The sequence below is a fragment of the Mesoplodon bidens genome (assembly GCF_964165515.1).
Source record: "Mesoplodon bidens genome assembly, chromosome: 12".
Lineage (NCBI taxonomy): Eukaryota > Metazoa > Chordata > Mammalia > Artiodactyla > Ziphiidae > Mesoplodon > Mesoplodon bidens.
The window spans coordinates 66,017,511-66,044,554 of record NC_138168.1 but is presented as its reverse complement, the minus strand read 5'-3'; the positions used below and the strand labels follow the sequence as shown (position 1 = coordinate 66,044,554).

The 27,044-nt window shown below is 34.4% G+C and overlaps 1 protein-coding gene across 8 annotated transcripts in view; it reads left to right on the top strand.

Moving 5' to 3' along the window:
• AHI1 (Abelson helper integration site 1) overlaps nt 1–27,044 on the top strand; it is a gene marked incomplete at its 3' end in the record, with an annotated part of 211,262 nt that overhangs the window by 90,170 nt on the left and 94,048 nt on the right. For 5 of the 8 annotated variants that reach the window (XR_014017212.1, XM_081251012.1, XM_081251011.1 and 2 more), the window contains exons 21-23: nt 326–443; nt 13,683–13,739; nt 25,308–25,363. Coding sequence is in view for 7 of the 8 variants with exons in the window: in XM_081251012.1 (XP_081107138.1) it covers nt 326–443; nt 13,683–13,739; nt 25,308–25,363 (231 nt within the window). The remainder of the gene's footprint in view (nt 1–325; nt 444–13,682; nt 13,740–25,307; nt 25,364–27,044) is intronic. The other 3 variants (XM_081251013.1, XM_081251014.1, XM_081251016.1) reach the window with 2 other exon arrangements.

Below are 27,044 nucleotides of genomic sequence, written 5' to 3'. Positions count from 1 at the left end.
TCACATTTTTTTTGCCATAACTTTTAAGACCACTCTGAGTTACTAATAAAGTCAATTCCATGATAAGCAAATGTGTTTTCAAAGTAAGGCAGATTGACTTTAATATAGTTACACTTTCACTACCACTGTATTCCTTCTTTGATAAAAACTATTCTGTAAAAACTTTAAAGTTTTGTAAACTCTTAAAAACTAAGCGTATAAATCATTGCCACTCCTTTCGACACGTGTCCTGGTTTGCATTGTAAGCAACTATTTCTCATCCAGTTTTTGCATCAGTAACCCAGGAAATTACGCTTTCGTTTCTGATTTGCCTTTCCTATTACAGGTTAACAAAAATCTCTCATTTACTTCAGTATCAGCCTCCTCACAACAGTCGAAGTCAAAACAATCAAACATGCTGGACGCTCATCAGATTCTGCGTCAATTTGGTTTCACTCAAACTGGTGAGCCCCTTTCTTGCTTTAACTGTTCTTTCAATGTTCAGATTCTATTTTTTAATGGATATCATTTATTTCACTTCAGAAATCTATCTCGTAGCATTGTAATGGTCAGTTTTCACACATGATGAATTATATTCCAGCATTTTTTCTTTCTAAATTATTTCAAAAGCAAATTTGAATTTGGTAACTTTATTATTATTTTTTTACAACTTTATTGGAGTATAATTGCTTCACAATGGTGTGTTAGTTTCTGCTTTATAACCAAGTGAATCAGTTATACATATACATCTGTTCCCATATCCCTTCCCTCTTGCGTCTCCCTCCCTCCCACCCTCCCTATCCCACCCCTCCAGGCGGTCACAAAGCAGAATTTGGTAACTTTAATAGTAGACACTCCCAACCTCTATTCTATTGAGCAGATAATAACTTAAAGGTAGCAAAACGTGTGAGTTTTAAACATGTATAATATGAAATCTGATTCAATTTCCCTTGGGTAAAGGAACCATAGTTTATGGATAATCACATTTTGTAATTCATTTCAAGGAAAGCCCAGATAAAATGCATTTTGGCAGAAACAGAATACATCCTGCCAGTACTATCGTGTTTCTTCAAAATTAGAAAATTAAGAAAATATGCAAAGAAGCTAGTTATTAAAATGTATATCAATCACAGAGTTGAAATGAACTATACAATTGCAAATTTTTAGGCTAATGTTTTAAATTAATTTGAATAAGGTTTTCAGAGGATATCGAAGAAAAAGCATCTAGGTGAGAAATGTGTATTTTTGGTATTGAAAGATGACTATTTCTATTCATTAGCTTTAGGTTTTTTATGGTATTTTTTCTGCTATTGAAGTCTTTTAGAAAGATGAGACAGTTCAGAATAACAAAACAGTTGTCTTTGACAGAGAGTTATAAGAAGAGGAAGAAACTTGAGCTTGAAAAGATCAACATACTTTATTTAGAAATTTAGGAACAATATTACTTTTCTACTTTGAAGGTATTTGGAGTTTACATATGCAAGTTATTTTAATATTGCTACACTTTAATATCACTGAGTTACGTATTACAGTGGGAAAATACTTGGTTCAGGAACTCTTATGTTCAGTCTGGCTGTGCCTTTTATTATCCTTATTACCTGCAAATGTTAGAATCTTCATTTTAAAACTAGAAATGATGTTTGCATTATATATTGTTGAAGTTCAAATCACAAAGCATGTATGAAAGCACTCTATAAGCATAAGATACTATATGAGTGTAACATACTTATATTGTAAACAGGGTGAGTTTGTACATTAGCTTTGAAAATACTTTGAGTTCTAATTTTAAATCACTAAAATAATTAACAGTTATCCCAAACCTTAGAAATTTTAGATTTCTAGTGTTGCACATACCGCTAAAAGTTAGAGCAATAGCTTTGTTTGTTCTTGTGTACAGTGGGGGGCCCATCGTGGCTGCTCCTGTAGACACATTCTCTGCACCCTAACTCAATACTTGGTTTGCCTTCAGACCGATGACTAGGAGGGAGGGAACCTGTCTCCACCACTTGATCCCTATCTTTCTGCTGAGGTCTAAAATTCTTCCAGGAACAAATCTTTCCTTCCACATTTCAGGATTAAGGGGATAGAACATAAATGTCTGATTGATTTACCAGATTGATTAAAGTTCATTCAAGTAGTGTCTTAAGTTTATCAACCAACAAGGTGTAGATAATAGATATAAAATTGTTTTTCTGTAAACGGAAAGAGCAGAGAGGATAGATAGGAAGGCCTTTGAAATGGAAGCGCGATTACCACTGTGACAGATAAAGACTAAAGATAAAGAATAAAAGGAAAGCCCGATATGATAAAGGCAAGTCTTGCAAACTTCACAATTATACGTAGGATTGGCTCCATTTACCTTCAGCTTTCCATGGCCATATAGGCCTTGAGTGGGCCTTTTAAATCATGCATGTCCCTTGGTGTGTGCACTATCCCAGGAGCATTACCACTAAGCCATGTAATACATGGTAAGAATGCTTTGCTTGATTTTTACTTATTAAAATGCTTGACCTCATTTTAAGGCATATCCTTCCTATAAAATTTATTGAGATATTGCTGTATAGAAAAGTTTTAAAAGCAGACTATGTAGTCCTTTGCAAAATGGCCAAATCCATCTTATTCATTAAGAAGCCAATCTTTGTGGAAAAAAATCCTGCAGTAGGAAACAGGTGAACTAGTTTCTACACCTGACTTCACTTCTGAATGACTATAGAATCTTTAGTAATTTCTTCAGGCCTCAGTTTTCTCATCCCTGCAGGTAAATGAGGGCTCTGGATTTGGTGAGTTTCTGTCTTAAAAATTCTGTGAGTCTATTCAATATTCAAACCAGTTTTAAAAAGGGATAAATAGTTAAGTGTTCTTGACTGTACAATTAATCTATTAGAATCTGAAATGAAGGACTATGAAAACAATGTAGTAGGATGTTTAAAAATAAAAATCTTACTGAAAAGCTATCAGCTTTTGGCTTTGTACAGTATAAAGAAAGACCATTTACACAGAACTAGTCAATATGGGCCCACTGGCCTTCATGCAAGAGGCTTAAGAGGAGGGGTTGATTTGATATATATTATATATAAGTGAGTTTATAAGCTGGAAGACAAGACCCAGAAGTGCATTTACGGTCTGCTGTGACTTCTGTTGACCTTATTCAAGGTGAGTTCTGGGTAATGGAGACTGCTAGAAAAGTAAGACTTTCTTTCTTCCTTGGTTTGTATTCTTCAGAGTTTCTAGAATACTATCTTTATTCATTCTAAAATCATTTTAAGTGGCTACTTTGCTTAAGTCCTTTTCTTAAGGATATGGACTAAATATGGCAGTCTCTGCCCTCAAGGAACTTACTGTCTGGTTGGGAAGACAAATGAGCACGCAACAAATTATGTCAGAGTGTGATAAATTCTAAAATCACAGTATAAACCAAGAGTCACTGAAATATAGAAGGATAAAGCAGCTGAGCGATTTCTCACACTTTACACGTCCACGCAGAACTCTTGCCCCCAAACAGTTCCTCCACTTCCACTTCCCCTGCCCCACACCAGGTCTTCCCACCCAGCACTCCGGCACATGTACCCAGTCATTTAGGTTGAACCAGAAGCCATTCGGGATCCCTCTTCTCCCTCCACTTCCCTGCTTTTACTCCTGTCCCTTAGCTTATTCTCCCCACAGCAGACAATGTGATTCTCTGAAAAATAAATTAGATCCTGTTACTTCCCTGCTTAAAACTCTTAAATGGGTTTCTGTGGCGGTCAGAATGAGTTCCAGAGTCCTTATAATACCTTCCGAGGTCTCACCTCTGTCTTTGTCATCAGCCTCATCAGCAGATGGGGCTGCAGGAGGGCACGCTGAGCCGAGAGACAGGCAATTAAACAAACAATTGGAAGCGAGCTTGACTTGGCTAGGCAGTGGTTTGAATCTTAGGTTAGCTGGAGGAAATGGTGAGATGGATGTGTTTAGGAAGAACTGAGTTGCAAAGTAGATTGGGGTCAAACTGTGCCCTACTGAGGAATGCACATTTTATTCTCTAGATAAAATAGAGCTATCCAAAGGTATGAGGATGAAAGAGAAATGATAAAGTATGTTTCTAAAAAATACAGCTCGTGTCTTAGTGAGAGATGGGTTAGAGAGGAAAAGAGCTGGATACAACTTTTATTAGATACTTATTTTAGGAACTGTTCATCAGGCTTTTGCTCTAGGTTCTTAATGAACAAAATAATAAATCAGCTAAATTTATTAAAATTAAAACCATAAATCTTTTCTGAGTAATTTGTATAAGAAAGAAAGTTATAAAATTATATTTGTCAATTATACCTTTATAAAGCTGGGGAAAAAGGACATTTTAATTTTAACATTTTAGGTTAAATTGTAGGTTATAGTTCATAAATGTCTCACCATATGGTGAACATGTTGTACTGCATCTCAAAACTGTTTCCACACTTCCTTAGTATAATGAAGAAAATCTATAAAACAACAACAGTAACTTCTATTTGTATCAAAATTTATTTATATACATCTTCATTTGATCCTCAACAAAACCCTCTGAGAAGTAGGGTAAACATTAAAATCATAGAGTGTAAACTCTTTTGAGAGCTGCTAGGACCTTAAATCTTTGACTGTCAATCCCTTTACCGTGAAACTGAGAAGCAGAAGGGCTGACGTGTCAGAGTTCACATAGCTAGTGGCATTTTTATCTAGAGCAAGATCTCATCGCTCCTAGCTCAGTACTTCTCACCCTCACCATCCCACACTGCCTCTGCCTTTGGCTGGAGGGGGGCACTAGTTCAGAAGTGAAGTGGACCCTCAGTGAGGCTATGCCTAGAGCCACTCCTTCATTCCTGGCCCGTTGTCCTCCCACTCTGCCCAGAGGTCCCTCTGGCCACAGGCGTGTACTTTTCTTACTAGCATTGGAGGTGTGTGATATATTGCAAAGTAATAACCTGGACAGTACTATTTGGAATAGGTGTAGTTGTTAAAACTGAGGTGTCACGAAGGTATTTTCTAACAATTAATGAAGTTATCTTTTTATCTGACCTTTAAATATAATTCTGTGTTCACCAGTTATTAGATTTCTTAAAGCCTAGTTCCAGTGAAATTGTGGTATTTAGTCACCAGTCAAATCAAGAGATTCTCCGCAGAGAAATTTTGTTCTGAGATAGTTGGTCTGAATCCCAGTTCCCATTCAACTATCTTGAGAGTCCTTATTATATCAATAGTAGTAAATTTTAACATGTGGATTATTCAGTAATAAAATCAATCACAGTTATGAGGGTGGAAGTTAGAGGAAGTGCTTATCATCTTTGCATGACTATATTTGAAGGACAGCATCGTTCATTTTTATGTACTTAGTATATCTTTTCACAGCATTGCACTGAATTTAATTCATATTAATAGGTAAGTAGAGGCGTGCAAAATAAAATGATTCATTTTTATTAATATGACTATTAATGTAATCTTTATATCCTCTTTTTAAATTTTTTTATTTATTTATTTTTGTCTGCGTTGGGTCTTCATTGTTGTGCATGGGCTTTCTCTAGTTATGGCGAGCAAGGGCTACTCTTCGTTGCAATGCGCGGGCTTCTCATTGAGGTGGCTTCTGTTGTGGTGGAGCTCGGGCTTTAGGCACGTGGGCTCAGTACTTGTGGCACGTGGGCTCAGTAGTTGTGGCATGCAGGGTCTAGAGTGCAGGCTCAGTAGTTGTGGCAGACAGACTTAGTTGCTCCGCGGCATGTGGGATCTTCCTGGACAAAACCGTGTCCCCTGCATTGGCAGGTGGATTCTTAACCACTGCGCCACCAGGGAAGTCCTATATCCTCTTTTTACATTGTAGACTTGGAGTTTGACGAGGTGGCAGAGTGTGACTTGGTTTTTAAAAGTGATCAATAGCTTCCGTCTTCTCCATATTTTGTTTGCACTCTCCATTAGATCATGTAAACATATACTAATGTTTTTTCCATATCCTAAACAGTCAAGATATTTGACTTAAACAAAATCATAAAATAATTCAGATGACTTCAGTATTGGTTGAGAGGTCTGTCAAGTTAATTTTTGTGCTTCTACATGTTGGATAATATTTGAAAAACTGTATCTTTCCGTTTCTTTTGCATATCTTTGCCAAGTATACACTTATTCCCTTGACCAGTTCTTAAAATTAGGAGCTATTTTTCCAGTCAAATTTTAGTTTTATTGTTTTTACAATGTCAGTATTTCTTAAGGTTTCAACTTTTTATGGAGAAGTGCAAAACTTTTTAAATAATGTAACTGAAATCTATTATTTATGTGTCATAATTTCACCAGAGATTCTGTGATATCCTTATATAAACCCATTGTAGAAGGTAGATTACATGTAAGCTGGAAATATGATGGTTCTTATATTTCAAAGGGAGAAAAAGAAAACATTTAGGCAAAAATTAGGTTAGAATAACTCAAACACAGGTGATGGTAAAAGGGGGTTTCTGTTTTAAGGAAGGCAAAATGAGTTCAAAGACTTTCTCATACTATCAGAATTGGCAGAGTTTTCTGTTAGTATTACTTAATGAACTTTAAACTATTAATTGAAAAAGAATGTTTCATTGAATTCTGATTTCAAACCTCCAGAATTACAAGACTTCAGTTCAGGTGTGGGATGAAAGGAATTAATTCACTACCAAAGATAATCTACAGAATTAACTGATTATCTGTAGACACATGTCCTTAAATGAGCTTAATGATGCTAACCAACCACTCTTCTGAATTCAGCACTTGTGTGTTTTGGTGAAAAAAAGTCCTAAACCTGGGGTCAGAAGGCCAGAAGTGTTGGGGCTGAGCTCTAATTCTGCCACTTCCCAGCTGTTATCTTGGGTAGTTTCTCTCTGCCAGTACAGTGTCTCTACTTTCTACTTCAGATGAATTTTCTACTTCATAGAATTGTGAGGATGAGATACTTTGAAATCCATAAATACTGTGAGAATAAACAACATGAAAATTTTTGGAGATTCTTTTTATATTATTTTTTTTCAAGTTTGAAATCATGCAGTTTGCACTGTGGCCAAAGGAATGGAGGAAATCTTATTTTAAGACATGATTTAATAAATGTGTGAAGTGATGATGACAGAAAAAAGAACATGTCAGAGAGGCAAACATGGATTCTCAAAAGAGAATTTTGAGAAGCATGCCAAAAAAGACATTAAGATGAAGTAGTTAGAAGACAGGTTTTCAAACAAATATCTCAAATATAAATAATCCACCAGAACCCACTTAACGTTTGAAACTTTGGCTTTCCACATAAGTACTAGCCAACACAAAACCCCTGGAGGTGGGAATGTTTTAATATTTGGATTTTTCTGGACACTGAGAAAAAGACCTTAATCACATGGATTTTTTTCTTTAACACATCGCTATTTTATATTCCCTTCCACAAAGAAGAGAGTTTATTTGTTAGATATTTTTTGTTATCAATCTCTAAAATTGTTGTTTGATTAGTACATTAAAGATATAAGGAGCTATTTTAGTAACCAATATCAGGATTTTACTAAGTAATTCTCCAGTGATCTAAGTTAATCTACTTGTTGACGGTTGAAACTTATCCTTAATTGTAATAAAAGTGCCTATATTTCCTGAATAATAAATGTCACTTGAATGAGTAAAGTGTTTCTAACCATGTCGATAACTTAAAGTATATTCTACATATTTATCGTTTCCTAATTTAAACATCATTTTTATTAACTCTAGTAAATGTTAATATACTTAATGAATGGTCTTCATGCACAAGGGTATGCACTCGGTCCCCATTGAGATAAGAAATTTCTTATCATGGTCCCCATTGAGATAGGAAATTTCTCCTAACACCCTCTGAGGGGAGAATATAAATGCAAGCATTTCTCCTCATATGAATCTGATGATTTGAATAAACTTAAATTTGTGCACTATTTCCTAGCCATTTTTTTTTGTAAGAAGCTATTTTATAGAATATTTATATGGTATATATGGTTCTAACCTTATAATTTTAAACCTTTTCCCTCTATCTGTTAACAGTAAAAAACTTACTTTAAGTTTTTCTTTTTCAGTCACATTTCTGTGTGTGTGTGTGTGTGTGTGTGTGTGTGTTTTAAGAACCTACTAAATTTAGTTGTCAAATTATACTGTGACATTTGCCCAGTGTATTAATTTTTAAAGTAAAATAATTAACAGTGAAAAATAACAAGAAAGCAACTGAAAACCATAAACTATGAGAAATTAAAATGAGTCTTACTGATTTAATGAATATGAAAAATACATAATTTCATTCTAACATAGCCAGAGTACATGCCAGATCACTGAATTTATATTTTACAGGTATTCTGATGTTTACCTTTTCCAAAGCTTTCCAACTGATGTAATAATAACTTCTTAATTTGTCTTTTTATATTTTAAAGATTTATAGAAGTTATTTGCATATGGCATCTTTTTTTAAAAGATCAAGTATGAAATTTCTGAGAGTTTAGGCAAAGTTAAACAGAGCTATTGTAGTATATGTGGCTCTGAAATATGAAATCTAATCTCAGAAGAGATTTTCAGCCTCAAACTTGTGTAGCAAGGTATATAAGCTAACCACTTTTTGTCATGTATGTGACAGAAATGTAATCATTGCCATGCCATGAGTGAGGTTGAGTTTCCTGAAAGGAGTTTCTGAATTTTACTCTTGATGTTAGCATTACTGTTTTTCAGGTGGAAACTATGGACTCCTTCTCCTTTCCTTTTTCTAACTAGTCAGTTGCAGAGCCCTCTCATTCCTTTATTCTAAGTCTTTCTTAGTTCACCAATCATCCATTTGATCTTTATGGTTTCTTTCTTGTCCTGTTTGTTCCTTTTTCCTAGTATCAAAGTTCTGTGGATGCCATTATATCTTCCTAGATCTCTAAGTTCTCTTCTATGAATTGATATTTCCTCTATGTTCAGTTTTTTCATCTGTTAATGTATCCTGTGTTTTTCTTCTTTGCCAATGATTTTTCCTTTATATCTGATGATCCTTGGTATCTGTTTTTTTTTTTAATGAATGACTGGATACAAATATGGTGTCCCTCCCTCTTCTGTTGTGTAAATAACTCTATAATCTAACTATTTTGTCACCTGAGCAGAAAGTCTATTGAGAACTTTGTATATATGGCTAAAACATATTAACTGGCAGGCTTATATTTAGGGTAGTAAACAGGTAAGATAAATGAGTCCACCTGTCAGGCTGTCAGTCTAATTTCCAGAAAGAGAATAAGCAGGACAGCAGTATCCACTCTAGAAGTCTTCACTCTGTCCAGATGGTTTGTTCAATATTATTTTTAGAGACAGTGCCACTGACTTTTTTTTTTTTTTTTGCTTGTGGTTAATGCTCAGCAGCATCCATTTTATGTGGGATCTGCAGCCTATCTGGACCAAGTGTTTTACATATGAACCTTCCATTATTTCTCCTGGATTATGTTTTGTTTTGCCCCCCACCAAATATGCTGATTCTGTGTTCACAGCTCCTCTGAGTTTCATTGTCAGATTTTGTATCTACAGCAGCCCACCATAATGTTTTCAGACAGATGTTTCTAATCACTTTTCATCTTCTGTAAATTTGTTGAAATTTCTAATCTGTTCTTTCAGGCTCACCAGTGACCTATACACATTGCTGATTCCAGTGGTCAATTCTTTGTCCTTATCTCGCTTGACCTATCAGCAACATTTGACACATTCGATGGCTTCTTAATACATTGGTGTCTGGGGGGGCCACCACATTCTTGTTTTTTTCTCTTATCTCATTAGCTACTGCTCTTCATTCTCCTTTGCTGATTCTTCCTCTTTTCTTCCATATCTTTTTAGACTGTTCCACTGCAATCTGATCCTCTTTTATTCCCTATACTTCACTTCCTTGATGAACTCATGACTTTAAGTAAAGCCCACACACCAGTGATTCTCAAATGTCTATCTTCAGCCCAGACCTCTTTCCTGAATTCTAGACCAGCACAGTCCAATATGGGAACCTTCAGCCTCATGTGGCAGTTGAATACTTGAAATGTGTCTTGTGTGACTGAGGAACTAAATTTTTAATTTTACTTCATTTTAATTTAAATTTAAATAGCCACATGTGGCCAGTAGCTATCATATTGGACAGTACAGATCTACAAAATCTACTTCGATGTAAATCTTCATTATCTGACACCAGACAAATCAGGTGTTAGAATATAAAGAATGGATTACCCATTTTTTAAATTAAATACAAATAATGCCTTTAGTATTAAAACTTTCCTGAAAGTATTATCCTGAAGATTTCATGATATTTCATCATCACGATTGTGCATTGATTAACTTTAATAGAGACTCCAGAAGTTTCTTATTTTTCGTATTTAAATTAGTACCACATGTTCTGGTAGCACGTAGCCAAGAGGTCAGAGACACCTGAATTTAGATTCAGATTCTGTTTCTTATGCTGTGACCTGGAGCAAGTGATTTCATCTTAGTGACTTGTCATTTGAAAATAGAGGATAGGAAAGTGTTTACTGCAAGTGAAAGTTTTTAAATACCAACCTGTGTTTGACTTATAATGCAGTAAGAGTTATAGATAGTATCTTTATGACTATATCCAGAACTATTTTAATCATTGAACCTTTTGATTTTAAATTTACTTAACTTCCCACTAAATTTTAGAAAGAGAAATCACTATGCTCTTAGAAATAAATTTAGTGTATGTCTTACGTTAAAATCCATATTCTTTCAGTACATATTTTTTCAAAATACAACTTCTAGGCATACTGATTAAAACACTTCCAAGACAAAAGTAGTTTTCATTATATAATCCTGAAGTAGGAGACTTTCAAGGTTTCAGCCTCCTTATCCAGAACATAATTTATATCATGGTGAAAATAGTGAATGTTTTATAATTTACTGCTGTGCCTCCAGGGAAAATTGATAGTATAAAGTAACCAATCCACTCAAAGTGAGGATTAGAGGAAGAACTACAACAACTTTATATTGACTGCAACAGGCAAGGTGAGAGGACAGGTTATAAAATGGCAAAATTATTTCTGACCAGGCATAACTTTATTGTTTGTTTTTTATAGTTTGAGAAAGACTATGTTTAACATTGTTTAATATCAACCATAAGACACATTTTACTATTTTATAATTTCAAACTGAAATGGCAGTTTTTCCATTTTTAAGGCAGTTAGGCATACAAAAAGATGTTGTGGAATGTATTCCCAAATATGTACTTCTATGGTTTTCTGTAACTTTTTCTGATAATAAACTTAATGCCTGGTCTTAAAGAAAAGTATTCCATAATTTTGAAGCCTTTCTTCAATTGCTAGAGCTTATGAATATTTTTAGTTTTCCAGTAATATAGTGAACACATTGTATATCAAAATGTTGACCACATCTATGATAATGAAAAATAGTTTAATTCATGTTTAAAGTAGAATAAATTTTATTCCATATTATTAATCACATATACACATTCCTTCCCTTTATATACCAACACATTAGCATTTTCACAGATTTCACATCACAATCCATTTCAGTCTTTATGTTCTATTATTCTTTGAAAAGTTATGAGTTTAAAAAATCGGTAATTATTTTTTATTTACTAATCTTGCTTAGGGTAGGCACTGCTTAGAACCAAGGAAGCAGCTCCTTATGTTTCCCCTCCCCTGGTCATGGGGAAAAAAATGAAATCCTATTTATATCCTAAAAGTAATTTTTATTTCCTTTGTAAATTTCTGTGTCCCAAATTAACTTTTTTGTGAATTAAGTCTATGATAAGAAATACTTTAGTTTTTAAACATTTTGGTTTGTGTCTACTGAAGGCCCTGGAAATTCAGAGTAGGAGGGCTATCTAAATTAAGTTTTCATTTACTCTTACTCAGTTAGATTATACTTTTCTAATACTGTACTCAGAATAGCCCTAAGGTTTCGTGTAGAGTAGCTAACTGCATACTTTTTGCATTTTGTGGTTTAGTCAGTTTGGTCTAGATAGTGAAGAGACTATGATATCATAGAATTTACTGGTAATGTTTTCTGGAAATGAATATCCATCACTTATTGAAATGCCAACTAACAGTAGAAATTAGGTTGAGGAACCAGACCTTGTGGTAATGATAGAGATGTCTAGATAATGCTGATTTGTATTTTCCAGAATTTTAAACATGTATTTTCAGGAAAATTTTTCCTTAGTGAAAAGTGAATGAAAATGTAAAGAATAACTCCGTGTTTTTCTGCAAGTCTTGAGAGCAAAGTTGATGACAAATATGGAAACTAAGAAATGACTAAGTGGAATGACTGGTCATTTTTAAAAAAATGATTTAAATGGTTTTTACAGTATAAATGTTTGATAAGTAAAAAGTAGAACATTATTTTAATGTTCTAATTTCAGTCAGTTTACTTTTTTCCTCAACTTTCTCTGAAAAAACATTCAACTATAATTTCATAAGGAGTAAAATTGAGAATGATTTTTGACTAGTGTCCATCTTTTTCTTTTTTATCAAACCAGAAATACTGTATTTTAGTAGAAGCATCCTACAAAACTGTTAGTTTAAAAAATAAAAACCTTTTTATACTTGATCAAAAATTAATTCATACAGGTTATCAACCAATGTTTATGGCGAGCTTACTATGCACTAGGGACTGTGCTAAGCCCTGGGGAAATGGAAGCTGAAAGACTGCCCTCAAAGTCCTCCCAGTCTAGTTGGGGAATCCAGCAGGCAAAGAAAGAGGTATAATATGTTGGGGATGAGTTCAACAGGAGATAAGCATAAAACACTAAGAGAGCTCAGAGAAAGGAATCTGTTCGATTAAATGTATTAATTCTGTGTTGTCTTTACAATATAGAACAATATTGTCCATTTAAGACTCCTCTAAATGGCAGTTTAGAACGAGGAATCTGGATTTTGTTGCTGGCCTTTTAGGAGACTAATATGTCTCAAGTCATGTGAGAGCCTTAATTACTATGTTACATCTTTCAAATGTGCCTCCCAGTGGTATTCTGGGAATAAGTGAGTTAATACATAAAAAGCACTCCAGTTTCTTTTATATTAATGTGTGTGAGTGACACTGTGTGTGTGTGTGTGTGTTGTGTGTTGTGTATACCTGCCCTTCTTTTGAAAGGAATCCAGTCTTTCACATCTCACAGCTATTAAATTTGTCTGAGCAAAGTAGGCAGTGAGCAGGTTTTTTATTTTGGCCAATACAGAGTCAACAAAGTTTGAGGTTTTTTGGGGAGAGGATAGTCTCATTTTCTTCTCTTTCTTCTTTTTTTTTTATTTTTGTAGTAATATTATGAGGCTTGATACTTAATGTCTCCTCAGTCTTTTCAATCTGTATATTTTCAAGCGAAGATTTAATAAACAGTTGAAAGCAAAACACTTTAAAAACTAATGTTAAAGGCAGTGTAAATGCAAAGTATAGCAGTTAGGCAAATTAATATACTTAATATTCTGTGAACTTTAACAGGGAAAAAGTTGATATAACATAATCATGTTTTTAAAATGACTTCTCATTGCTTTGAGTTGTGGAAAATGTCTTCTAACTTATCATGCTTATTTTCAGAATTTAAATTTATTGTCTCTGTCTAGAATTTAAATTGGATCTTTTATGGATGGACCCAGGAAAATGAATTCTCACTTTCTTATATTCTCAATACTGTACCACTGTAGTAGATGAAAATAGTTTTCCCTTATTCAATCCTTTCTCATGTTAACTTTCTTCTTTTTTTGTTTTTAATTCTAAAGGATGTTTAATTCCTGCATATACAGATTCTGGGAATGCAAGATTCATTCATACATTCAGTAAGTACCCAGTGAGTACTTACTTTGTCCCAGGCACTGTTATAAGTGTTATGTGAATGTATCAGTGAACAGAACAGATAATAATCCATGTCCTTGTTTAAGCTTACTTCCAGTGGAGAGAGACAGACAATAAGCAAATAAATACAGAATAAATAACAAAACAAGGAAAGGGGATAGGGTGAACTGGGGAGTGGGGTTAGGTTGCTGTTTTTAATGGGTGGTAAAGGAAAGCTTCACAAAGAAGGTGACACTTGAGCAAAATTTTGAAGAAGAAAGAAAGCCATGTTGTCAGGAAGAATAGCAAACCCAACCAAGATCCCAAGTCAGAAATTTGCTTAGTGTGCGTTTTGCACGGCAAAAAGGCTAATATGTCTGGTGTGGAGGAATGAGGGGGAGAGTAGAAGTCAGAGGGGTAGCGAGAGGCCAGATCATACAGAACCTTATATAAATGAGTGCAAAGCACCGCCCTATCCCCAACACTGGCATTATTCACTAGAGATGTATTTTTAAAAGGGGGAGGTGGATGGGATTGTACAGTTTAATACTTGCTGTAAATAAAAATATGAACAAAGTATACAGGAGAGCAGATACGACGTAATGACGAATAATTCCTTGTAGAGAAAGCAATATTTAAAGTAATTGTTGCAAGATGAGAAGACTGTCAATTATAAAAAGTATTAAGGCATCCCAGCTAGGAAGGCCAGTTAAAATATTATTTTAATAATTGAGGTGGGAGAACAGGACTGAAGTAAGAAACTAGAGATGTTAAGTTATTAAGGTATTAGAAATTTGGAATGTGAACGGTAAGAGATAGAGAAGTAGAATTTGAGGATAACTAAGGATTCTAATTTCGGTGAAGGAGTGGATGGCAATCCATTAACAAAAATAGGGGAATATAGGAATATTGGGAAAATGATAATGAATTGTATACAGTGTTTTGGATATATTGAGTTTGAGATGCCTGGCAGACATCTAGAGCAAGACATCAAATAACTTGCACATCTATTTGAAATTTATTTATTAAAGGTCCTACTATGAGTCAAGCCCTGTGCTAGGAACTAGACTACATACTTTGAAATACAGGCTTGGAGCATAAGTATAGATTAAGCCTGTATTTTCTTTTTTAGTATCTTTGTCTTATTTTGGTATCAGAGTAGTGATGACCTTATAGAATTAATTTGGGATGTTCCTCTCTCTTCAGTTTCTTGAAATAGTTTGAGAAAGATAATGCATATATTCTTTGTATGTTTGGTAGAATTCCCCTGTGAAGTCATCTGGTCCTGAACTTGTTTGCTGATTCAATTCACTACTGATTCAATTTCACTACTAGTTGTTAGATTATCTCTTTCTCCCTGATTCAGTTTTGGAAGATTGTATGTTTCTAGGAATGTATCCATTTCTTCTAGGTTGTCCAATTTATTGGCATATAACTGTTTGTAGTGTTCTCTTATGATTTTTTTGTGTCTCCGTGATATTGGTTATAATTTCTCCTCTTTCATTTCTTATTTTGTTTATTTAGGTCCTCTCTTTTTATTCTTGATGGACCTGGCTAAAGGCTTACCAATTTTATCTTTTCAAAAAGCCAGCTTTTGTTTTCACTGATCTTTTCCATTGTTTTTTGGTCTCTATTTCATTTATTTGCTCTCTGATCTTTATTATTTCCTTCCTTGTTCTGAATTTGGACTTTGTTTTTGTTCTTTTCCTAATTCCTTTAGATAGTAGGTTTTGTTGTTTATTTGAAATTTTTCTTGGTTCTTGAGGTAGGCCTGTATTGTGGTAAACTTCTCTCTCAGACCTGCTTTGGCTGCATCCCATGGATTTTGGAAAGTTGTGTTTTTATTTTCATTTATATCAAAATATTTTCTGATTTCCTCTTTGATTGCTTTCTATGTCTCTTTCTATGTCTCTATGAAATTAGGTGAAACAGTTAACTATTGTGGTCTTGAAGAGGTGTTCTTGTGTGGGAGCATCCTATGTAGTCTGCATGTGCTTTGTTAACCCATAGGTTTTTTAGTAATAAGTTGTTTAGTCTCCATGTTTTTATGTTTTTTCCATTTTTCTTTCTAATTTCTAGTTCCATGCCGTTGTGGTCAGAAAAAAATACTTGATATAATTTCTATCCTTTTAAATTTATTGAGACTTGTTTTATGGTCTAGCATGTGATCTGTTCTGGAGAATGTTCCATGTGCAGCTGTAAAGAATGTGTATTCATCTTTTTCGGTAGAATACCCTGAAGATCTACTAAGTCCAACTGGTCTAAGTGGAGTTTAAGACCACTGTTCCCTTATTGATTTTCTGTGTGCATGACCTGTCCATTGATGTCATTAGGGTGTTGAAGCCCCTACTATTATTGTATTATTGTCAGTTTCTCCCTTTAAGTCTGTTAGTATTTGCTTTATATATTTAGATACTCCTATATTAGGTGCATATATATTAATGAATGTTATATTCTCTTCTTGTATTGATCCCTTTATCATTATATAATGCCCTTCTTTGTCTTTGTTTTAGACACTGTTTTAATGTCTATTTTGCCTAATATGACTATTGCCACCCCAGCTTTCTTTTTGTTTCATTGGCGTGATATATATTTTTTTCCATCCTCTCACTTTCAGTCTGTGTGTGTCTTTAGCTGTGAAGTGAGTCTCTTATAAGCAACATATAAACACACCTTTTTATATCCAGTCAGCCACCCTATGTCTTTTGATTGGAGCATTTAGTCCACTGATAATTTAAAGTGATTATTGCTAAGTATGTGCTTATTGCCTTTTTGTTGTTTCCTGGTTGTTTTTGTAGTTCTCTCTTCTTTTCTTCTTTTAGTTTCTTCTCTTGTGGTTTGATGGTTTTCTTTAGTGTTATTCTTATGTTCCTTTCTGTCTGATTTTTGTGTATGTGTTGTAGGTTTTTGATTTGTGGTTACCATGGAGTTCATATATGTTGACCTATAACTATATCTACTTGTTTTAAAGTTCTAACACGTTCTACAAGATCTTCCTTTTTTACTCCCCTCCCCCATGTTCTGTGTTTTTGATATCATATTTTACATTTTCATGTCTATCCCTTAACTGTTTAATGTAGTTATAGTTGATTTTACAATTTTTGTCTTTTAATCTTCATACTAGCTTAAGTGGTTGATCCATACCATTTCTTATATATTTGCCTTTACTAGTGGGATTTTTCCTTTCCTATAAATTCTTACTTCTTTTCTTGTTGTAGCCTTTTCTTTTCCACTTAGAGAAGACCTTTTAACACTTTTTGTAGGATCAGTTTAGTATTGATGAACTCTTTTAGTTTTTGCTTGTCTGAGAAGTTATTTCTCCTTCAATTCTGAGTGATAACCTTACTGGGTAGAGTATCCTAGACTGTAGGTCTTTCCCTTTCAGCACTTTACATATATCATACCACTGCCTTCCAGCCTGCAAAGTTTCTGCAGAAAAGTCAGCTGAAAGCTTGATACCTTGTATATGACTGTTTTTCTCTTGCTGCCTTTAAAATTCTCTCTTTATCTTTAACTCTTGTCATTTTAATTATGATATGTCTTGGTGTTGGCCTCTTTGGGTTCATCTTGTTTGGGACTCTGTGCTTCCTATACCTGGAAATCTGTTTCTTCAGCTTTGGGAAGTTTTCAGCCATAATTTCATCAAATATATTTTTAACCCCTTTCTCTTTTCTCCTTCTGGGACCCCTACCATGTGCAGGTTAATATGCTTGATATTGTCCTGGAGGTCCCTTAACTGTCCTCATTTTCTAAAGTTTGTTTTTCTTTTTGCTGTTCTGATTGGATGATTTCCATTGTTCTATCTTTTGGATCATTTATGCATTCTTCTGTATTACATAGTCTGCTGTTAATTCTATGTTTTTCATTTCAATTATTGTAGTCCTTAGCTCTGACTGGTTCCTTTTTATGATTTCTAGTCCTTTGCTAAAATTCTCACCTGTTCATCTATTCTTTTCCCAAGTTCAGTTAGTATTCTTATTACTAATACCTTGAACTCTTTATCTGGTAAATTATCTGTTTCATTGGTTGTTCTTTCAGGTATTTTTTTCTTCTTCTTTCATTTGAAACAAAAACTTCTGTCTTCTTATTTTGTTTAACTTTCTATGTCTCTATGAAATTAGGTGAAACAGTTAACTATTGTGGTCTTGAAGAGGTGTTCTTGTGTGGGAGCATCCTATGTAGTCTGCATGTGCCCAGTGGCTTTGATGTTAGAGCTGGATCTGAAATGAGCAAGGGTCATGCCTTCCCCGAGGGTGTGCTGGCAGCTATCACCTTGGTGGGAGGTGGGGCTAGAGATGGAGGGGCTAGAGCTAGAGCCAGGTGTGAGCCCGGACTTTTCCTGTGCTCATTAGGCATCACCACCATATCGGGGTGGGGGTGGGTCCCAAGGAGGTGGAACAGAAGCCCTGAGGGTCAGATCCGAGCTTATTCCATTCCCTTTAAATATGTGTTCTCCCCACTCCTGGCAATGGCACCTCCTCCCCAGAGGAGAACAGTGCTGGAGCAAGAGGAGCCAGAGCAGACACCCAGCCTTGGGCACATGCTGGGATGGTCATGGCACACCAGTCAGAGTTGCAGACCACTCCTGATCTGCTGCCTCCATGAGTGTCAGCCATGGCTGCCCTCACCCTGTTCACATGCAGTGCCAGGTCCAAGCCGGCTCCAACCCCTACAAGAGCCCACTCTCCTCAGCATCAGCACCTCTGCCCTAGAAGGAGCTGCACCAGAGCAAGAGGGGCTGGAGCAGGCACCTGGTGCAGGCTGGGTCATGCACTGAGCCAGTTGTGGGAAACTGGCCATAGCCCCGGGCAGTTTTAATCTACTTCCTCTGCCTTTTTCAGGGAGTAAGCAAGCACGTGCACACTCTGCATGAGTGAAGTCTCGATTTCTTACAGTCCTCCTTTAGGTCCCACTGGTTTTCAAACCCACTAAGGGTACCCATCTTCCTGGTTTTGAACCTTAGGGCTGGGGTGCCCAAGATGTGGTTCAAACCCCTCACTCTTCAGGGAGGATCTTTGAGCCCCTGATAGCCTCCTCCTCTTCTGTGTCCCCTCCTTGGAGCACAGGTCCCAACCTGATCACTTCCCCTCCCTTCCTACTCGACTCTGATCTTTCTTTACAAGCTTGGTTGTAGGAGAGTCTTTCTGCCAGTCTCCCGTTTGTTTTCAGTGAGAATTGCTCCACGTGTAGATTTTTTTTTTTATGTGTTCATTGGCAGAGGTGAGCTCAGCATCCTTCTATTCTGCCATCTTGATCTCCTTCTGGATCAGATATTTTAAACATTAAAATCAAAATAAACATTCTGAATATATATCAATTATGTTCAGCGTTCAGTAGGCCAGGTATAATTTGAAGTATTTTTTATATTAATTAACTAATTTAACCCTCCCGTCAGCCAGTGAGATACATATTGCTTCCCCTGTACTGAATAAGGAAATGAAGGCATAGAGTGGATAAATAACTTGCCCAAGTCACATATCTAATAATTGCCAGAGCCAGTCTTTGACTACATTACAGAGTAGCTCGAGTCAGGATATATTATACAAATAAATTGTTCTTTGGAATGTATTTTTTCCCTGATTATAAAGGAACAAAGTCTAATAGTAGAGCTTATAAACAACTCATATCTCTGAACAGGGTGGTAATTTTATTATTATATATAATAATATTAATATTATATATAATATAATTATTATTATTATTAAAATTATTATTTTTAATAAACAGTAGATTTATTGAGTGGTGCTATCAGCATGTCAAATATAAATACATTCATGCATTAATTGTGGAGTTTTCTCTCATTTCTAGGAAGGTGTTCTAATCAATCCAGAGTGAGTGTTTTGATTTTCTGTTGGCTCTTTGTTTTAAATAATGCTGAGAAGTTTTTTCAGTGAGAATTTTAAACCTGTTTACTCTGCTTATATGGAAGATTTTTCAATTTTCAAAACCACTGAAAATTTGCTTGCCTACTATATGGTCACTAAAAGTCTATTAAGGGCCTACACTCCTTTCCCAAACTTTATTCTGAAATATTTTAAAACCACAAAAACGTTGAAAAAAGGAGGTAAAATGAAACTTCTAAATTCACAACATTTGCTTCTTCGCTTTTAAAATTTCACTCATATATCTGCCAACAAGAAGGGTATTGTCTTAAATAACCATAGTTCCATTATCACATCTAGGAAAACTAATGATACTATAATACCATTTAATAAACAGTTCATATTCATGTTTTCCTAATTGTGCCTAAGATGTCTTAAGTAATTTTTTATTTGCTTACCTATTTTGTACAGCATCCAGTCCAGATTAGCACTTATATTGGTCATTATGTCATTTTAATTTCATTTAATCTCAGTTAATCTAGAATCTTTTTTGTTTGTTTTTCATGACATTAACTTTTTTAAAGAGTCTGCCTGAGCCAGTTGTCCTGTAGAATATCCACTGTTTTGATTTTGTCTATTTTATCATGATTAGATCCAAGCCAGACTTTTTTTGGCAAGAATACAGTAAGTGAGTTGTGCTTTTTTGCATCACATCAGGTGGTATATAATGTCAGGTTGCCCCGCTATTGGTGTTGCTATATTTAGTCCTGGATCTTTTTCTGAGCATTTAAATACATTCTGTTGATCTACATGTCTACTCATGTGTCATCCCCACATTGTTTTAAATATAGAGACTTTTTACAATATATATTGATACTTAGTATTTATTTTCAGTCATCACTCTTTTTTTCCCCAGGATTTTTCTAGCTATTCTTGCATAGTCTTCTATATGAATTTTAGAATCAACTTGTCTAGTGCTGGGGCAAAAACTATTTTATTGAAATCACATTAAATTCATATATTATCTCAGAGAATATTGGCCTTTATGTGATGTTACATTGTCTTAGAACAAGGGATGTCTTTCCATTTGTTCAAGACTACTTTTATGTCTTTCAGAAATATTTTTACATTTTCTTCATACTGTTTTATGTATTTTTTGTATTTATTCAAGTATTTTCTCTTTTATGATAATCTTATAAATGAGGTATGCTTTTTCATTATATCTTCTAACTGGTTGTTTGAATATGTAAAGGGTATTGATTTTTATATATTAAATTTTATATTATGCTGACTTTCTGATTTATTAGTTCTCTTATTGGTTGTGTTAGTTTTAGCATTGATTCTTTTGGACTTTCTGGGTATAAATTATATTATCTGAGTAACAGTTTTACTTCTTTTCCAATTCTTGAGAAGGGCTTGCAGTTTTCGTACAGACATCTTTATATTGAATTTGGAAGGAAAGATCTTTGCCTTCTAAAATTCTGTATTTTACTGGAATATAATAAATTGTATTTCATTTGTCCTAGCTGTAGATAATCAAAGCATAATTCTCCCTGTGCCCCATATAGAGATTAATGGCAATTTCCAAAACTCAATTAGGATGCATAGTTATAGTATTGCCTAAAACAAATAGCTCTTTAGAAAGTTTCATAGAAGGGAGGAGAGAGGTTCTCCTGTCCTTAGCACAATGCCTTGTGCTTGGTGGGTTGCCCATAATCATTTGGTGATGATACATAAGATTGCTGGATATATGTTCTGGCTTCAGAATTTGGCACTTTGTTTGGCCTGCTTTGTTATTGCAATAAATCTGATCATCTTTTTTCTTTCTTTCCTTTGATCATGGTCCTGACTTGAAGGTTGGTAGAGTTTAAGGAAACTAAAAAATATATAATTCTGCTGTTCCAATCAGTCAGGTACAAGTGGAGTATAATGTCATGTTCTGATTTTCCACAAAGTAAAATACCCAAAGCATCTCCCAAGAAGCATAAAATTTCTTCATTATCTTCTCCAGAGTGTATTAATGTTTGGAAAATTAGGAAAATTTTAAAATAATACATTTCAGTTTTATAGTAGGTTTAGAAACATTACCAAAGTAAGTAGTTAATTAATGTTTTTAAAAAGAGTCCTAGAACATTAATTCAAACATTCTGATGACTAATACACACAGTTAACACTGCATTGTAGAATATGAACCCGGTGGTTATGGCATAGATTAATTCATTCAGTTAATATTTGAGTTAACTCTTGAGGACCTTCTGTGTTTCGAGCATTTGGACCAGGCACTATGGATACAAAAGTGAATTAAATCAGATCCTGACCACAGGGGCTAGACAAACACACAAATGGGTCTGGAGGTTTGTGACTTAGATGCATGGGTTTCAGTAATGGTACTGCTGCTTCTTGGTTGTGTGACCCATCTTCTGACTTACTTTCTGAAAGCTGCTATTTCCTCCCTTTAAAGTGGTGTTATCTTTGTTGTTTATTAATGAGCTATCTTAAAATTCTTAATAGTTGTCAAGTTTTGTTTGTTTTGTTTTATTTTAATTTAAGAGATTCTCTAATTTTTCCATTGTTATCAGTGGCACTGCCAGTCGTATAAGGTTATTTGCTGATCTTCAAGTTACTGAAACTCCTTACCAGAGTTTATTTTCTTTGCATGCTCATGGTTGTGGTCCCAACTATTCTGCTGGAGGTCCGAACTATAGCAAAAAAATGAAAACAAACCTGTGCAACTGTTACCCCTGTGCTAAGGCACAGGATTAAGCTTCTCCTCTCAAGTCTCATCAGTTGCAGTTTACAGCCATCTCCCAGTAACCAGTCCTGGAAGCAAAGTCCTCCAGGTGGATGGGCGTATAGGCCTCTGTTTAAGGACCATTGTGGTCCATAGGATCTGCCAGGCCCTTGATGTACTACAAACATTAAACTGACAGATAATAGCCAGTTACCCAGAGGATTTATAGCTTCTGCTGGCTGAGAGCCCTCAGTGAACTCTGGAAAACGCATTTTCTGCCCACACCTTGAGAAGAGGCCTGTTTTCCATGCACAGCTCCTTGCTCGGCACCAAGGAAGACACAGCCCTCCCATTCCCACACATTGCCTGACACATTGCCTCTGAGATCCCAGGAAAAAAAAAGACTTCATCTTCTGAGATACTGTCCAGCGTTTGCCATCCCTCTTGCCTTAGTCTTCGTAGGCCTCTGGAAAGGAAATAAACATGATTTCAGATTTTAAAATCATTAGACAAAGTGAAAAAGAAGATACTCACCTAGAAGATTAAGTGGCATTATCAAAAGATAAAAATTATAAAGGTAAAAATAAAATGGGCTGCAGAATTAAACAAATAGCAGAATAAAACTTCCCTGAGCAGAAGAATGATAAGATTCTGCAGATTAAAGGGCTATCAAGTCCCAAGAAAGATTAATAATAACAAAGACACACTTGGACATACCCTGGTGAAAGCAGTCTGTTGGCACAATTCCCTCTTTCAGGGGAGGTCAGTCTTTTTTCAGGCCTTCATCTGGTTGGATGAAGCCCACTCACATTATGGAAGGCAATCTACTTTACTCAAGGTCTGCTAACTTAAATGTCAATCCCATCCAAGAAATAACTTTTCACAGAAACATCTGGAATGTTTGATCAGATACAAGGGAAATAAAATATAGATTTTTTTTGGTAAAATTTACTTAAAATAGCAAAATATTTGGGGATGCTTTTCCTTAAGCTTATTCCTTTCTGTATATTCTCTATTGAAAGCTTAAACAAACGTGTATGATTGTATTTCTAAATGATATTATTTCAGTAGGCAATCTAAATTTAAAACTAAGCTTATATTGGGTTGGCCAAAAAAAAGTTCGTTCAGGTTTTTCCATAAGATGTTATGGAAAAACCCAAACGAGCTTTTTTTTGGCCAACCCAATATCTTTAGAAAATTCATTTTAAAATTCTAGTTTTCACCACATTCTTATCCTGAAGTTGAAACTGTAAAACATGTAATTTTTTTCTTTGTACTTTCATAAGCTAAGAATGTAGATTTGGGGGTTTTTTAGTTTTTTTAATTTTCATCATTTTGAAATTACTTTCTAATTGGATAAGAATTTTAAAATCAGTAGTCAGCCTAGGCCTATTTTATGGCAGTCAGATTATAGTAGTGAGAACACATATGTAAGCTGTTGCTAATTCCTGAACCCCGTGGTATGACCAGTCTCATTTTAAAGCCAGTGTGTCTGTCGTGCCAGACTATTCTTAGCGGTTGCAGCTAGAGAGGGTTGTGAGAGCATGAGGGCTGAGGAGGTGAGGATTTCACCATTAGTTCTGTATACTTCAGTGTAAAGTCTTACAATAAGGATCAGCATTATTTGAATATTTTCAAATATGTGTTACTTGGGTTTTAAAAAAAACTTTTCAAGGCCAGTGTTATCTAAGAATAAAAATGTCTTTCCATCAAAATTACTTTAAAGACTCTGTTATTACATTTAAGACAGAACTGTTAATTTGGTGTATAGTATTTCTCCAAAAAAGGACATCTGTTTTACTAGACTCTTAAGGTCAGAAATCATAATTTATCCTTTATAATTTATCTTTTATCACTGAGTGCCAAATAGCCACTTACAACTAAATATTAGCTGATTGAATACAGGTAGTATAGTGCTTTACACTTCACTGGCTAACAATACATATGGAGAATATTTTTAAATGAAACAAAAACTATTTTTTTTAATCTTGTTTCACAGTACTTAGTTCATTTTGAATATACTCTTACAAAAGTGATAAAAAGTGATTGTGTTGTGTTGATCTCATTTATTATACTTTAAGAAAAAATGAGTTAAATGCCTATAAATGAGAGAAACTAGTGTTTTGTTTCAACTAGGAATTGTACTGCTTGCTCTTAACAGTGCATTGCAATTCTCACTTCTAACCACCCCTGTGTGGTTAGCTTTTAGCGTTTATTTAACAAACTGTTAAACTACTCACATGTTAACTATTCACATGTTGGTCTGCTGATTGACAGAGATTGAAAAGTAAATGAGAGCCACACCTGTGTTCATTTTAAACTTGAGCTTGATTTTGAACCAGTATCTTTACAGATGAGATGCAATGTGTTACATCCTCAGAAGCTGTTTATTACAAAGAAATGCAGTAGAGGACATGGGGATCAAAAAGATAAATCTATACATGATAAAATGATTTTTCTCAAGGTTAGCAGTCTATATTGTCATTTTAAACCAGAGAATCAAGGGAACTTTTTTTTCTTCAGTACTCTGTGGTGATTGAATAGATAGCCGATTGTATCATAGTACGAAATCAGATGATCAAAGAGAAATGCAAATAGATTTATTTTTTGTTTTTGAGAAAATAAGGAAGCGATTCTTTTCATAGACTTTGTGATATTTCTTTATGAAAACTTGATGACCTCAAGACAGAAGCAAAACTTTCATTGAAGAAATGTAGCAGAGGGAGATAATGGTATAATTTTTGAGCTGAGAACAGAATAAGAGCACATCTTCTGCTATTGCTGGATGCCACTTGAATGAGGAAATTGGCTTAGCTCACCTTGAGTCAGGTCTCTTAGTTAGCCAAACTCTCCAACTGTTTCTGACCAAAGAATTCATGATACCACTTTAAAGGATTCTGCCATCCAAGTGAGGCTTTTCTCTTGTAGGCTGTAGGAGTCATGTCTTGCTGACATAAATGTTTTCAAAATAAAATGTATAGGTATAATAAGCAAATATTCACAATCTTTTCATTTCACAGGGATTATCAGTATAGAAAGAAAGCCTTGTAACCACCATGTAGATACAGCACCAACGGTAAGGCAATCTATTTCTACATTGTTAAAACTGTTAAGAAGGCACAATATAAGACTGGTTATAGTGACACAAAATGCCATTGTAGAAAACTCTTGTAACCTACCTTTTGCCAAGAGTTATATCCCTTTAAGAAAATTAACCTTATGTTTTCTAATTAATCAAGATAACCTATGAATTTTTACTAAGATATAGGAAAATAAGATGCTGTATCATTTTACAGGTACTTGTTTATATTAATGTGATGAATAGAATGGTATTTAATTTTAAAATACTTTATACTTTTGATAAAGTACTGTAAATCTTTATGCAAATTGATTTACACCCTTGTAAAAATGAGTGTTATTTTCTGCACTAGCATCATTATTTAGAGCGAATGTTTTGTAATAGTGAAAGTAGGCCATTATGCTTCATTTCTCTTGTAGATTACTATGCCTTATTATTATAAAAGTGAAATCTAATCTTTCACCCCACTACTATTACTACCAGACAACAAAAGGCATTTAATAATTATAGTATCTATTTACTATATTAAAAATAATTATAGAAAATAATATAGAATGAAGACAAATAAATTTCCCTTTTAATCTCTGTATATAGTATTTGTATGTATGAAATACACTTCAGTTGCTGGTTTCCACTTGAAAGATTCACAAGAAATAGACTAGAGTATATCTCTTCACTAAGCATATTCTTGTTTCTTATCCTTTCTATATAATAAATCTTTCAAGTACTCTGTACAATTCAGCATTTCCTATTGTGAGAAAGATTTAGTAATACCTTTTTTAAGAAAATAAAAAAGTATTAAACTATATTTGAATTTTATTGATAATTAATATTTTCCTCACGGACAAATTGACTCCATTTTTTCTATTTGTTATAAATCCATATAATTGATTCAGCATGTTTTAACTTAATACGTTGGGCTTCAGAAATGACTGGTGTTTAAGGAATTAATCATTAGCATAGTCATAAAAAGGTACATGGACATAGTGTGTGTGTTCCAGTTATCCTTTAGTAAGTATGCTAAAAGAATGGCCGTAACATTATGTAAATTTTATTCATTAATATTAAAATGGAAGGCTAGCAATTATGGAAAATTAATTATTTAAAGGTATTTGAATAATCTACTCATTTGACTATTTTATATACTTTTGAAATTTATTTTATTCCTGTAGGCTTTCCTGCAGTGCCTTGTTTACATTCTGAGTGTTTTGTACATTTTGGAACTCAGAAAAGTGTAACCTGCCAGGTTTTTTTGTTTCACCCTGTAGGCTGATGGCAGATTCCCATGTGAATTAAATCATAAAATAATAGAACCAAATATTCATGAAATCATGAGAAATAATGGCATGAACAGAATTTACAGTAGAGCCCTGATCTCGAAATTACTCCTGTGAATTAGGAACAAAATTTAATGCATAATAGTTTAGGTATCATTGTTTTTTGGTTATGTTCTCCCAGTTGGATTATTAAATAGTGGCTCCTAATATATTAATAACATTTCTACTCTGTATAGTTGATAAGTTTTAAAATACTTGGTGTATACAGACACTGCCCTAACACTCATTAGATCCCCAGGTTTGACTTGAGCCAGTCTTCCTTTCTGATGTCTTTTTCTGAGCTCTTCTCCTTTTGTCTCTTTACTACGACTTAAGCATATTCAACAACCTTTCTCCTCTCC